Genomic DNA, 15,677 nt, shown 5'->3' with positions numbered 1-15,677 from the left:
ATTAACCACTCCGTTTACTCGACCTAAATCCATTTCAGGGCTGTCTAGACAGTTTTGTTCGGAATAAATGTAAATTATTCTTAATATCTCCGATTAAAGAAATATTTTCGTACCAAAATCACTCGAATTATGCGACGCCACGACTCACAAAATTATTAACGAACGGTTTTTATTGTGGACGTAACTTATATATATTTTACGAAAAATCTTTTCAATTACCTATTTTATTTACATAAAAGAAGATTTTAAAGTAAGAGACGTAAGTCGGAACGTAATTTACAGTGATTTACAAAATATTTTTTAATAAAATATTTGTCGCCGTCCTTACATGTATCTAAACACAATATGTTATAACTTTAATGTAATTTTCAACTATAAAAACTTGAAATTCTTCTAGCAACATATATATATAATTTAATAACTTTAGTAGAATCGGATAGTAAACCAAGATATTATAATTTACTTAATTTTCATGCACATAAATTTAAGTACACCTTGCGAATAGATCAGAATAATTCATGAAATAAATAAATGTATAGGCAATTATATTGTGAACATTATTTATATTGAAGCGAGACTGGTTTCCAGACAACCTTGTGCCTAAGAATAGTAATAAAATATAAATAAAAACTTTGTTTATCGAACATGGTAATTTTATCAACCTAGACTTAATTCTTTGTTGACTATATTGTTAGATATGAAATAAGCTGTAGGGTAAATCAACCAGAAATCCAATTTAAGTGGATTTTTTAACGGATTGTTTACGAGTAGAAAAAACTTGCTTACTTCCCTGATAAATTATCACTTGTATGAGTATTTATTTATAATAAAATATATTTAACAGATGAATAACAATCTCTCATAAAACGCGTTAAATACATTTTGACAATCATCATATAGACTAATAAATTATAATAAATTATTTTGTCTCATATATAAACTAGCGATATCAGATATTGGAAAGATTCAAAAAAAGAGCTCTTTAGATTAGATTTAATTTCACTATTGTCACAATTTTATAGTGATTTTACTATATCATATAGTAAGACTCCATATAACACACCACTGCCTGTTTCTATATTTAAAGCAAAAGATATTAGTTGAACCAAAAAAAATTTAAATAGTTTTTAGGTCACGCATCTAAGAACGTCTTCTTATTTACTTTGTACCAGCTCAAGATACGTCAAATATTTTGTTACAAATCTAACACTTTAAATTATTAAATGAGATCTAAGACTTTCGCGAGTTTTATTCATTTAAATCAAACTAATATATTTCGGATACACTACGCGGATTTTATTATTTTACAACTACATACTCCCAACGTTTCGGTTACTTTCCAGCAACCGTGATCACGGGCAGACGAGATGTCATCTCGGGATTATGTAGTTTTGAAATAATAAAATCCGCGTAGTATATCCGAAATATATTAGTTTCATTAAAATTATTAAATCTTATTGGTTACTATATTTTTGAACATCCATATTAATTTCATCGACAATTAAGATAATGGAATGTCACATCAATGATCAATACAACGCGCGGTGGGCGCTCACAAACGATATCTTACCAAACAGAGCCACAACATGGTGCGCTTGTATTTAAAATTGATACCCAATAAATTATTAAGGTCTCATAAGAATAATAACGTTGTTGTTTAATGTATGGCCGTACTGCATTTTCATTTCCGCATTTCAATATCAATTATGTATGGAATTTTAAACCGAGCATTGTTTTAATTGAGAATTTTTTGTATACTTACGTACGAATCAAGTTCAAAAGACGTAGTGTCTTTCTGTGTTAATATTTAATGTTTTATCTGCTTTCGCTTCTAGTTTCATGAGATTATTATTTATTAGATTATTTATTTGAAGCTGTTTTAATTTTTAAAATCATATATATGACTAGGACTCCGACAGAATAAAAAAACTGAACCGATATTTATTTATTTTTAAAGGAATCATATTACTTTTTTTATCTTTTTCTCTTTCTTTCTTAAGACTTTTTCTCTTTCTTTCTTAAGACTGGAATATTTTTATTTAACAACAATAACTATATAATCATCAATAAATACAGCAAAGTTATTAGATCATATTAATTAGTGTGAAGTAAGCCTTGACAGAATTGTAGATTAAGATCTCAGATTTTCGCGAGTTTTATTCATTTAAATGAAACTAGTATTTTTCGGATAAACTACGCGTGATTTATTTTTGTAAAAAACTACATACTCTCGACGTTTCAGTTACTTTACATCTCACATCTCGTCTGACCGTGATCACGGTTGCTGAAAAGTAACCGAAACGTTGGGAGTATGTAGTTTTTTACAAAAATAAATCACGCGTAGTTGATCCGAAAAATGTTAGTTTCATTTAAAAGAATTGTAGATTTTTTTCTTCTTCTACCGTTACGAGAAACGCTGTTATGTAAATATCTGACCCATATAAAATAATTTCAAAAGTTGTAAAATTAAATCTCAATATTCAAAATAAGAATATTTTGTCATTATATAAACTTCAAGACAGCTGTTTCCATGCATTAGCCGAATGCGTAAGAATGAATTTTTCATCAATTTAATATGCATTATGATATTTAAGATTTTCGAGCATTTTTTTTTAAATTAAACATAGTTTTTCAGATTTTTTTACAACATGATTCCGTCGTTTCGGTTCCTTTACAATAAAACAAGAGAATTATAGTAATGTCTTAGAAATTTGAATTAAAAATCACTGGACCCAGCATAGAATTTAAATGACAATCTGCAATGCACTTACGACTAGCTGTTTACAAAATTGCTGTCAATTCCTCCACTAACTGAATTGTATAGAACGTCCAAACAAAAAATCCCTTTAGCTACACATTTTATATTAACAAAACTATTAATAGAATTAATATTAAGTTTTTTCATTTTTCATCAAGAAAGTAAATAAAACTACTTCTGTTAGATAAATAATCAATACTATTCTAGGAAACTTGTTGGAATTACTATAATTTGATTGTAGCCTGACAAAATATAACATTGAAGCAAAATTATTTATATTATTAATAAAATTAATATGTATAGTTTTAAATATTATTTCGGGATGTCGTTGATCAATCAGTCATATGGGAAATGTAATACATATAAGGTAATATTAATTACACAAAAGGGTGTTAGGATAAAAGTTAAGTATTACTAGATGCCTTATTATTTCTCCTTTTATATTCAAATTAAGTGTTAATATATTATTACTTTTAAATTTAAATTTTCTCATCGCAATTTTTGCAATGACACTCTTGTGCTGGCAAAATATTAGTAAGATAATAATTTGCAAACCATTTTTTTTTGTGGTAAAACATTTCAGCGCAAAGTCTCCATTTACATGTTAATTTTAACTTTTCGGCATAACAAATTATATTTTTTAATCTTGAAATCATTCAAGTTCAGATAAGGATCTATTAGTAGAAAAATCTTTAGCTCACCTGGGTCATATTAAATGTAATCATTTTACTGAGTACGGACAGTTTTCAAGTATTTCGTTTTATGTCACAAGAAATCAAAACATTACCAAAGAAATATAGTAAGAAGAAATATAGTAAACTGTTGGTGTAACGTATCTAAACAGACTCGTACTAACGGTAGGTATAGTTTGCGAGATCGTTAACAATCTCAAATTAACTATCACGTGCAATATGACGCTTATCTTATATATATAAACTCTTTTCTTTATATTTTTTTAAAATAAATGCTTGCCATAAATATATACGTTAAAGATATTATTAATTCTGTGTTTGTACTAATAAGTATTGTTATACAAAATTCTTCATTAAATTTTATAATACGAAACCGAATTTAATATCATTAAAATATATATATGTTTTATTTCAAGTCAAAGCATTAGTTGACTATCAATTTGCATTAATTACAGCAAATAACACAATAATCCAGATACGAAATATACCAGTAATTTATTATGGTAATAAATCTAATGCGGATTTAGTAAAGCATTAACACTGTCAATGTACGCAAATAATTTATGAAGTGGTTTATCAGAAACCATTACTTTATTATTGGTTATTTAATGCTTCAGATGAGAGAATTTTTTAGTAAAGATAAGGCTATGGTTGCACGTATACAGCCATGTCCATGAGTAACGTTCTCGTGCTGGTGAAAGGTTTGATAAATGAGGTTTCAAACTTGAAGTGCGTGCAGAAATTACAATAAAATAAAAGACTTTCGAATAAAATCTAACGAATACATTAAACATACTTTCATTTATAAAGATTACCACGTGAATGTTAAGATATTGATTAAATTATTTATATGAAATGACACACAATCAAGTTTGTGACTGTGGCTTGTCACAAATTGGACAGACCAGGGTGAAGAAACATGTTTCAGAAATTGAAAATAGGCAAGCGTCGAAGTCAGCGGTATGTGAACACACAATGGATCAACCAGGCCACTACATTCGATTTAACAAACCACAGATTCTCGCTCGTTAAGACAGGTACATACCGAGACTAATCCGCGAGGCTATTGAAATTAATAAAACATCTCAATTTCAATAGAGAAGATGGCTAGAATTGACCACACTGCTGGCCCTCGGGATAGAGTAAGCGCATTCTGCCGGCATCCAGAGCACGCCAAGAAATTAAGAAACCTTTTGTGGTAGATGATAAATAACAAGAACAACTGACAGACATTCGCATCGCGTCTGCCCGTGATCACGGTTGCTGCAAAGTAACCGAAACGTCGGGAGTAGTTTAAAATAGTAAAAAAACTCGTAGTATATCCGAAAATCTTATTTTTATTTAAACGAATACTCGTAAAAATCAAAGATATAGTTAATTTATTACAGCTTATGGACTTGATCTGTAATATTTTATGCTCATTTTATTTTCTATTTGCTATTAATGGCAAAAGATAATAATAGCAATAGTAGCTTGTGAAATATAATTTGTCATTACATTTAAGAATTTGGTCAAGCGTTATCATATAATATTTATAATGGTAGAGAAATACTCAGAAAGATAGAGGGATAGTCAGAATACAAATATATATATAAAGCAATACTTCGAGCCTTGCAAATATTCATGCAACTTATGAAGTTGTGACTTCCATAAGTATTGACCGACAGATAAATATTTTTAGGAGAATTTTTTTTATCTTTTAATTTAAAACAGCACATGTTTCAAGCGAAAATTGTTTTAAAATATGTAATGTTTATAAACAAGAAGAAAAGGTGATTCACGTTCAAGCGCAAGTGAGATTTTTTTACGAAATACGAAAAAAAAAACATATACAAAAAATATGAAAATAAATAAAAAAAAAATTTTTTGAATTTTCACCATTGCTACTTAAACCGAAATAACGTGCATATTTATGAGATAAACTATAGGAAGAAAAGCGTGAATATTTTGAAACAAAATTAAGTTTGTTTGTTCCTGTAACGTCCATTTTGGAACGGATATTACCCCTTGGAGATCACTTCTTTGGAAGATAAAAGTGTCTTTGATGGTAGTTGAATTAATTTTTCTTGAAATTCGATTTTCACACCCACAAATATAACAGTTTGAAAATATAAATAGATCTCATGAATAATTTGCGACGACTTCCAAATAAACATAAGTATTTGCGAATTTTTTTAATTTCTGAAACATTGTTAATCAAAAAAAAAAATAGTATTTTTTAAGTTTGTATATTCTATGGTAGCTTATTTTATAGAGATGTACATTAAAATAAAAAGACATTGTGATATTACGTTTCAATACTATGATTTTTTTGCCACCCAAATTCGTTAAATTAGCTTGTATTAAAAGACCTTACATTATATATATGATAAATTGGTCAAAAAAACATTTAAAACACCGAAACTAATACCCAAAGAAATAAATAAATGCTGTCTTCAAAAGCAGAACATAACATTTTTGATTTTTAAGATAGGCCCTTATTCTAGTTTGTCTTTGACCCTTTTTAGTACATAAAGCTTTCTCTAATAACTTGTAAAATACATGAATTTGTTTTGACCTATACATTGTTTTACTAAAATCATTATATCTTACCCGTTTCGAGGAGTAATCATTATAAAAAAGGCCTTGTGAATATTTTATCGTATTTATAAAACCAAAAAATTTCTCATAAAAAAATATGATTGAACGAATTAAATTTAATTGTCTTTCAAATAATTCTGATTTGATCTTTATAAGTATCAAATTTCGCAATTACAAAAACAGATATTTTGTTAACGGGATCAAAAGTTTGCACATAATTGAGGCACAAAGGGCGCTTTTGATTCAGGGTTCGCAATAACGAATAAAAATCTTAATTATAATAATTGGCTATAAAATGAAATCGTTTATCTAATTATTGTTTATTATGTAATTCTTAAAAACTTCTTGCACATTAAATATATATTAAAAACTAAAGATATCTTAAATTTTTATGGTGTACACATTTAAATGCAACTAGGTTATTTGAAGCGTCAGACACTTCCATCTTGTCTGCCCTTGATGATTGTTGCTGCAAAAAAAACTAAGCGTCGGAATCATTTAAATGCGTAGTGTCCAAGAAGACGTAGTAGTATCCGAAAAACATAGTCTCATTTACTGTGAAAGTCAAATATTTTGTTAATAATTTTTTATATCACTTTAAAAAAATATACAAATTGGAATTAAATTTATTTTTACCAAGAACTTAATCTTCTGTTTGTCATGGAAATGTTAGCAACTAGTGTCATCTTTGTTTTGGATATGACAGAGCATATTCTCATTTGATTATTGCCTTGTGTTTTGTAAAAGAAATTAAGTGCTTTATTAAGTCTCGTAGAAGTTGTTGGACGTGAAGCAGTGAAGTGAAGGTACCGCGTTACATTAAAATCAAGTCTTGACAGTATGAAATTTTATATACGTGATTTGAAGAGATACGGGCTAAATGTAATTCAAATATCTTAATTATAAAGACTAGTACGATAAAATTATAAATAAGGCATGCTACACACTTCTATTGTACTTATTCTTTTATATCTCGATTGATACTGGAAATCAAATTTCATGATTTTCAAAAGGAATCCCGAACTGTTGTAATTTTATTACGTATTAAACATTGAAAGCTATTATAGCTATAAATTGATGAAGTAAATTAATACATTAAAACAATTATATAAATTCAAAGGATACTATGAATTTATATTAACTTCTAACAATTTAAGTTATTTTACGAGATCAACAATTAAGGAATAAGAAACACTTAGGTTACAAGTTTTTCTCTGCTATTTTTTTTAAATAAAATAGCTTACAACTTTATTTTTTTTTTGTATTTAGAATTTCGTATATTAAAACGATGTCTCGTTTACTTGTATTTTCAGTAATTAATTCAAAAATATAGTAATAATTAACTCTAACCGCTGACATATTAAATATATTTTGAGCTTCAAAACGAGCGTGTGAAAATATATCTTTAGTTAGTGTTCAATTAAAACAGTAATTGTATTATAATTCAATAAACTGTTCCAGAACATAAATACGACGAAATACAATGAAAATTAATTACTGCAAAATAGAGAGAGTGTTGCGTAACTAGTGTTCACTAATTTAACATGTCTGGAACTATTTGGTTCTCAGTACCTTTGTTATTACTAATTGGGTACTTTTATTTCGATGTCGAGAAAAATAACTCCAAATCTGTGTACTCCTCTGTCTTATTTTTCGCTTTATGGATCAGTTTAAATCATTATTACTGAAATGCAGTTATTGTCCTTGTTGATTATCCATACTTTCTTTTACATTAAATTAATATTATTACAATTATTTTAAATCAATAATTATAACTATTCCTTATAATTATACGAATTCAAAAAATCTTTGCTAAGTAAGTTGACTATTACAACATATTTTTTAATAATATTTTTACACTATATAAAGTCACCTCAATATCTTTAAGAACGTGATTTTTTTTTTGCGATTCTTGTCGAAATCAACTCGATTAATTTTTTCAAGAATGGTTAGTGTTCTGCTTTGATTAGTTTTTTGCATGGATATAGCCTTTCAAAAACATTGATCCAAGAAGTTCGTTTTAGACTTAGAACTACATACTCCCGACGTTTCGGTTACTTTGCAGCAACCGTGATCACGGGCAGACGAGATGAAAATGTCTGTCAGTTGTCTTCTCATTAATTTTTTTTTCTGGCAATACTTTCTTAATGTAGCTCCAATCTTTATATAATTTCAAGTGATTTGTTTATATTTTGATTGCTCGTTAACTACAGGACCAAGACGAAAAAACCTGAGCAATTTGTGAAGTTTGCGTAAAATATAAAAACAAACGCATTTCTTAGTAAAGACAATAACGAAATTAATTGACTTTTTTTGTTAATTAGCAGTCATACGCTAGTAAAGAGAAACATTCCAGAACTTCATTGAAAGTTTGTTTTCTCGTAACTGGTTTGATTTCATTTATAATTCAGATCATATATGAGTTTGAATGGATCAATAAATACTGAATATGAAGGGTCAGTATTTATGTATCACTAGCAAACCCGGCGAACTCCGTTTCGCCACCAGATGGCTTCGTTTTATGTAACGTTTCGTTTGGTGATTAAAAGATGAAGAAAAAATTTTTTTTTTGTTTTATATTTGAAATGAAAAATTTTATTTCATTTCACAACAGTAATGAATTCATTTCGATTAAAAAAATTAAGTGTTATTTAGTTGAACTTCTCTAAGTAAATGAAAGTGAATCCAAAGTAAATACTGAATCGAAGCGTTATACGTGTCCGCAAATTAACCGTTTCATTGAAGTGCTCTTTGGTAAACCACATTTTTTGTTTTTTGGTCTGACGTTAACACAAACAAAGCGGATGGTTTCCCAACGCGTGAACACGCAACGTACAACTGCCCAAAAGAAAAACAATGATTTTCTAAATTTATCCCGCAAACACTAAGCGATTGGCCTTGCGACTTGTTAATTGTCATTGCGAACGCAAGGCGAACTGGAAATTGCAATTGTTTGAAGTCAAACGGAAGATCAGTCGGAATCATTGGTATTCGAGGAATACATACATTTTCACCTGCGTACTTTCCGTTAATAATGGTTGCCTCAATCAAATTCGGCATAAGTCTTTTTACCGCAAGTCGAGTACCGTTGCAAAGTCGCGGTGGATTCAAATTACGCAATATCATAATGACTGTACCAACTTTGAGTTGCAAGTTATGTGGTGGAAATCCTGGTAACTCCAGAGAGTTCAAAAACTCCGTTGGATAATGTACTACATCATGGGGATTTGTTATGGAATCAACGGATTTGTATGTCACCAAATCGCCATCGATTTTTGATTGAATGGTGAAATTCAGTGCGTGTACATCATTATTCTTTGCGGCAAGAATTGCTCGTTGACTTAACCAAGCATAATTCTGATAATTCTCACTAATGTTTGGAAAAACAGTTTCAATAAGAGCTAGTTGAGAGTCTACAAATCGGCAAAAGTCGTTGGTGAGAGTAATTAATCCAGATGTCGCATCAACTGGGACTTTTCCATTTCCAACAGCTAACAATTGTTTTGAAAATTGTGCAGCACTTTGATCATTTTGAAGTTGAACTCTCATATTAGTGGTTAGCGATAATGTTTTTATGTTATTCCATAAAGGTGATGCCTTCAGGCAAGCATTCAATTCATCTGCAGGCGTTCCACGGGGAATTACTGGCAACGTCTGCCTGAAATCGCCTGCCAACAATATCATCAAGCCGCCAAAAATGTTGTTATTTCGCCGAAGATTCTTCAGTGTGAAGTTAAGTGCTTCAAGTGATTTCTTATGTGCCATTGTGCACTCATCCCAAACAATGAGCTTGCATTGCCTCAACAATTTTCCCATTGCACTGGATCGGGAAATATTGCATGTTGGAGTCTCAATTGTGTTTAAATTGAGTGGCAACTTAAGCGCAGAATGTGCAGTACGACCGCCATCTAGAAGAGTCGCCGCAATTCCAGATGATGCTAACGCCAAAGCTATGTCACCTGTTGATCGAATAGTGGCCAAAATCAATGAAATGACAAATGTTTTCCCTGTTCCTCCAGATGCGTCCAGGAAGAATAGACCACCAGTATTATTGTCCACCGCTTGCATTAATGTTTCGTATACTGGTTTTTGCTGTTCATTCAGCAAGGGCACATTATTTTGAACGAATTCCTGCAATGTATCAACATTGTATTGCAGCTCTCGATTTAATTCTTGGTTGAATGCATCGTGTATCGATCGATTTGGTTCAATCATTCCTACTTCAATCAGTAGCTTGTTTGCAATAGTCAAGCATTATCCTCAATCAGAATCAATCCTTCATTGTAGATTTCATCGGTTATTTGCATGTCAGGATTATTCGTTTGAATGCGCAAGCGATGCAAGATATCTTCACATATGTCGTCTTTGTATTTGTTCCATAACTGAATTGGTTGTGAAGGAAAACATGTGGTGATGATAATTGCGAACAGCGTTCGTATTTGTTACGCATTTGATGAAACAACTGAATTCGCAATTGTAAAATCCCAATGAGAATCGTTCTCTAGCAAACCCAATAGTTAACATGCTTCTCGATATGTTTGGCATTGGTGGCCATTCACAGTTTTCAAATGCGCAAATGATTTTGGTCCACGTACATTTACCAACAGCAGTCGCAAATAAAAACATTCATCATTTCTAGGATGAACAGTATACATGCGACCTAGTGCATCAGTGGAAAACACCTGTGGCCAATCTGGAACTGGGGTTCCTTGTTTGCGACGTTGGAATTTCTTTGTTGATTGATTCCAAGTGTAATACTTAGGCATTTCAACGTACATCAGCGTCGCTGCGAATGGATCTGCTTCACACATTGCAAAGAAGCTAGTCAATGTTGTCGATGGTGGTCTCTCAGCTCGTTGTGCTGCATTAGCTTCAGTGAAGTAAACTCTTTGGCCATTTTCCAAATGCACTGCTAAATGTACAACTGTGGGATATCTTTCATGAATTAGAAATGAAAATAATCGCTTCATTAGTACTGACGTATCTGCCCATTCGGAAGTTGCTGATTTCGTCATTCGCATTTTCCGACGCAATACCAAACACAGCCATGTCGCTGCCTTTTGTGACGTACTTGCACAAATATTTGATTGATTTGGCCGAATGACAACTCTCAACGTTTACATGTGTTTCGAAAATTCGTGATAGTAGCGGGCAATATGGTACAATGAATTCATTTCCGATCTCAATCTCTTGATTTTGAACTTTAACTTTGATAGTTCGACCATTATCTTCTTTTGAACGCCGACGATATACTGGATATCCATCGTTCCCTGTAACTGTTTCAGCAACTAACGGTCGCGGATATCGTTTTGTGCACTTTCCATCAGTCATGCAAGGCGATAATGGATTTAATGCACCGCACGGTCCATGCACCATCTGTGTCGTCACAATGTCGTGTAGATGGGGATCAGTGACTGGATCAGGAATTTCAGCTGATATGATGTCATCCACTTCATTTGAATGTAATTTGTTCAGCAACCAAGTTAGGGTATGAGCATGCGGTAGTCCACGCTTCTGCCATTCCACCGAGTACATATAACAACGTGTGTCACCAAAAACTCGATACTTAGTAAGCACATCCATCATAACCTTGAGTTTTTGCTGAAATACTCTGGCGATTATGTCATGGCGATCTTGCGGTTTTTGGCCCGGTTCCAACTCACGTTCAATTTCCGTCCACTTCGGATTGCATGTGAACGTAATAAATAAATCGGGAGTTCCATAATTTCGCACGTATGTCATAGCGTCTTGAGCGTATTCATGCATGTGGCGTGGGCTTCCGATATAAGATGATGGGAGAATCGTCAGACGTCCAATACTCTGAACATCACCATCTGAATGAATAGCATCACGTAAGTGTATATAGTCCTCAGATCGTAGCTTTGCCTGATTGAATCGGATGAACGCTAAACGTTCTGTCTCGACTTTGACATACATGTCGACAGCGAATTGCTGGAATAGCCGACGGCACTTCAGAATGACATTCTCCTCATGTGTACGAATCATCATACGATACGCATAGTAATTCATTGCGCTTAGATTTTTATTCGTTGATACGCCTGAAAATGCAAAATTAAATGAATTGTTAATGGAAACCAATAATAGCAATAATTAGTGTGTGAATATTGTACTTGTAATTGGATCGACCATCTTCAACGTGATGTCGTATCCGTCTTGCCCTTGCCAATAAATGATTGGATATTGTAACGCATCGTACAAACGATGTGTCTTGTTTACACGATGCATGATATTGCTTCTTCACTGAACGACAATGTCTCGCGATTTAGTTGGATCGCCAACAATAATTGCAGCAACATCATTAACGGTGGGTGCATTGAATCTTCGCACATGTTCACCTGTTGGGGTACAATCCGCTCTTATGACAAATTTGTGCGTATCCGATGGCATTCGTTCCAATGCTGTTTTGAACATATTAACCACAGCGTTATTAGCGTGAAAAAATGCTTGCAATTGTTCAATAATCCGTCTCTTCAACTGTTGTGTTCCCTGAATATTACACCGCACATTCAGCTGATCCACCATCGACGAAATGAAATATATTTGCAGAAATTGATGCGGTTCATCTGGTGTTGGCACCATTGAACCATGCAAATGATATATTTGTCCTTGTATCTGTAATTGCAAACAATCATTTGTTAAAGAATATGGTGTAACTTTTGATCGTGTGTGTTGTATCTTTTACCTTGCAAGTCGGCATGAAGCCGCCTTGTCGAATGATATTAGCTCCAAAGGAAGTCATGCGAAAGCAGTTATTGTATTCAAGGATGTGTTGAAGAAAATGGCTGGAATCGGGATCACTTCCATCGAACAATGGTTTCAGTGGCTGTGGTGGTGTAAGTAATGGATCCAGTTTGACTTTTCCACTTGCGCAGCACAATCCAGCCGTTTCTCTTTTGAACTTTAACGCATTGCAATATCGGCATACAGTCGTCATTGGTCCAATATTTAAATTTTCATCATCACTGTAGTTCGCAGTGGGATCATATTGGAATGCCAAGCGATTGTATGATGCCAATGATCTTCGTGTGCTCACGCGTTGTCTCAATCGGGCATTTTATCTTATTATATTTTGTCTTTCTTCGCTTAAGTTCTGTGAATACACTTGTTGCTGACTTGCATGTCTTGTGCGGCGGCCGATGTTCGCACGTCGTCCTCTAGGCATTTTTAACTATGGGCAGAGTGGTGAATTTAACCTCAAATGCACGATCCACATAATTTACACAGTTCAACTTACCACCTTAAAGACAAATACCTGCTGTTGAAATTGAATAAAAATGTACACAATACACGTGATTGATTTGATGGTTTCCAATTAAAATGTTAAGAAACGAATAACTTATTTTTTTACATTTTTTTCACAATTTCACACCGGTTTGTCACATGAAATTAACTGAGAAGAAAACAATAAGTAGCTGTCAAACAATTTGTCACGCACCGGCGCCATCTACTTAAAATATTGGTTTGTAGTACATGCTATGTATCAGAGATGGCGCTGTATTAAAAAAATTATTTCCCTATTTTCCCGCTTTTCCTGAATTTTCTTTGCTATAAACCTCACGGAGCCCGAGACCTTTTCAACAAATGCAAAACTGTGGAAATCTGTTTGTGCGTTCTGGAGTTATAGCGTCAGGAAGGAAAACTCGACTTATTTTTATATTATAGATGAGGGATAACGGTCAAGTTGAAGTAGACAGATGGAAGAATACATACAAGTTTCTGTCTTAATTCGTTGACACAAGGTCAGTAATCAAAGATACAGGAATAAATGTGCGGAGAATTGAAGAGATATTTATCTGTACCAAGTGATATTGTTTATAGCTTTCATTATTGACAAAGAAACTCGAAGTAGGATTTTAATAATGAATTTGAAAGTTATTCTAGTCCAATATAATCTTTAATATTTTGATTTCTTTCAAGCCCAAAAATTTATGTATATTAATTGTTTGAAAATTCTTAAAAAAAAGTAAAAGAAAAAAAGAATTTTAAATTGATTGTGGACAAAACCTTATGGCTTATTTAATATAACCTTACCTTCCATTTGTCTATGACCAAAATCATACCAAGCACATAAAGTTCTTCCAAAGCACCTAATATTTTTCCTAACTTAGGTTTAAGACCCTAAGTTTTCAGTGAAACGTGATAATAGGATTACAGAAATCGAATTTCTATGTCCGCCTAAAAAGCTTTATAAATTAAATTTCAGTTAGAGCTTTGTCTCCAATGTTCATGAACTAATAAGAGACAAGTATAGATGTAAAAAGAGATTAAAATAGTTAAAAAGACTTTCTTTCGAAATTAAAACAATGAGATAGCAAAATGAGACAAAGTTTTTTTTGAGAACATCCTGTTTATTACCTTACAGAATGATCAAGGGCAGACGCGATAAAAGTGTCTTCCTGTAAGTTTTGTTATTTATCATCTAACGACTTTTTAATTTTCTATAGTACTTTCTGGATGCCTGCAGTATGCGCTAACTATGTCTTGAGGTCTTGCGGTGTGGTAACGCACATGGGATTTTATATATTTGACGAAAGGACCCCAGATGTTAGATAATTGCCAGCCATCATCTGTATTGAAATAAGCATATTTTTTTATTTCAATAACCTCGATGATTAATCTTGATGGACCTGTCTTCATGAGAGAGGGCCTGTGGTTTGTTGAACCGAAGGTCGTGGCTTGGTTTGTCCATTGTGTATTAAAACACTGCTGACTTAGATTCATTTCTATTTTTAATATTTGTGTTAATATATTTTGTAACTCTTGTACCCATGCACCTCTTTGTTATGTCCAATGTATGACAAGACATAGTCAAAATCATGTTTTATACACCCGCTTGTTTTAAAGAGATGGTACTATTAATTAGTCTCAAGAATTGGTCTGCCCGTGATCACGGTTGCTGTAAAGCAACCCAAACGTCGGGATTAAGTTGTTATAAATTTATAAAAAAAAGCGTAGTAATATCAGAAAACCTTATAAGTTTCATTTAAATAAGTAGATTTAAATATCAATTTCAAAGAATGTTAAAGCATCATTACTGTAATCTTAATTGTTTCATTATGTTAGCTGTAGATATGAATGAGTAACGAGCTACAGAGAGAGTTAAGCAAAATTCCCAGCAAGTTTAAAGGAATAATGAGATCAAAGATTTTCGCGAGTTTTATTCATTTAAATGAAATTAATATTTTTCGGATAAACTACACGGATTTTTATTATTTAAAAATCTACATAATCCCGACGTTTCGGTTACTTTTCAGCAACCGTGATCTCGTCTGCCCGTGATTAAATAATAAAAAACCGCGTAGTTTATCCGAAAAATATTAGTTTCATTTAAGTTTAAAGGAAATTCACATGTAATCAGTCGTCATCAGGTTAATATTCGCCCAACCCAAATGTTATTATGGACATATACCACATCACTTGCATGATAGATATCTGTTATTTGAATGTTATGTAGTCAATTTTAACGTCACAAATACGTATATATCCTCTCCATGGAAACCCGCAATGCAGGGTCTCTGTACTTTAAACAAAGAACGTTAAAATTTTCAACAGAAATGTTTAAATATAAATTTGAACATAAAGACAGTAAAATTTTAATAGTCACCCAATTTTGAGACAGTTAGTAA

At 32.1% G+C, this 15,677-nt stretch overlaps 3 protein-coding genes across 4 annotated transcripts in view; 1 reads left to right on the top strand and 2 right to left on the bottom strand.

Moving 5' to 3' along the window:
• LOC116776442 (synaptotagmin-7) overlaps positions 1-15,677 on the top strand; it is a 468,926-nt gene that overhangs the window by 195,249 nt on the left and 258,000 nt on the right. The window lies entirely within an intron of this gene.
• On the bottom strand, positions 8,946-10,245 carry LOC133319811 (ATP-dependent DNA helicase pif1-like). Its single transcript, XM_061525498.1, has 2 exons — positions 9,172-10,245; positions 8,946-8,966 (listed from the first exon to the last, which is right to left on the bottom strand). Exons 1-2 carry the CDS (start codon positions 10,243-10,245, stop codon positions 8,946-8,948), a joined length of 1,095 nt encoding a protein of 364 aa, XP_061381482.1.
• LOC133319827 (uncharacterized) lies at positions 10,757-13,381 on the bottom strand. Its single transcript, XM_061525649.1, has 3 exons — positions 12,734-13,381; positions 12,162-12,663; positions 10,757-12,089 (listed from the first exon to the last, which is right to left on the bottom strand). Exons 2-3 carry the CDS (start codon positions 12,274-12,276, stop codon positions 10,969-10,971), a joined length of 1,236 nt encoding a protein of 411 aa, XP_061381633.1. The 5' UTR covers positions 12,277-12,663; positions 12,734-13,381; the 3' UTR covers positions 10,757-10,968.

The sequence above is a fragment of the Danaus plexippus genome, chromosome 30 (genome assembly GCF_018135715.1).
Source record: "Danaus plexippus chromosome 30, MEX_DaPlex, whole genome shotgun sequence".
Classification (NCBI taxonomy): domain Eukaryota; kingdom Metazoa; phylum Arthropoda; class Insecta; order Lepidoptera; family Nymphalidae; genus Danaus; species Danaus plexippus.
This window is presented reverse-complemented; position numbering and strand designations above follow the sequence as displayed.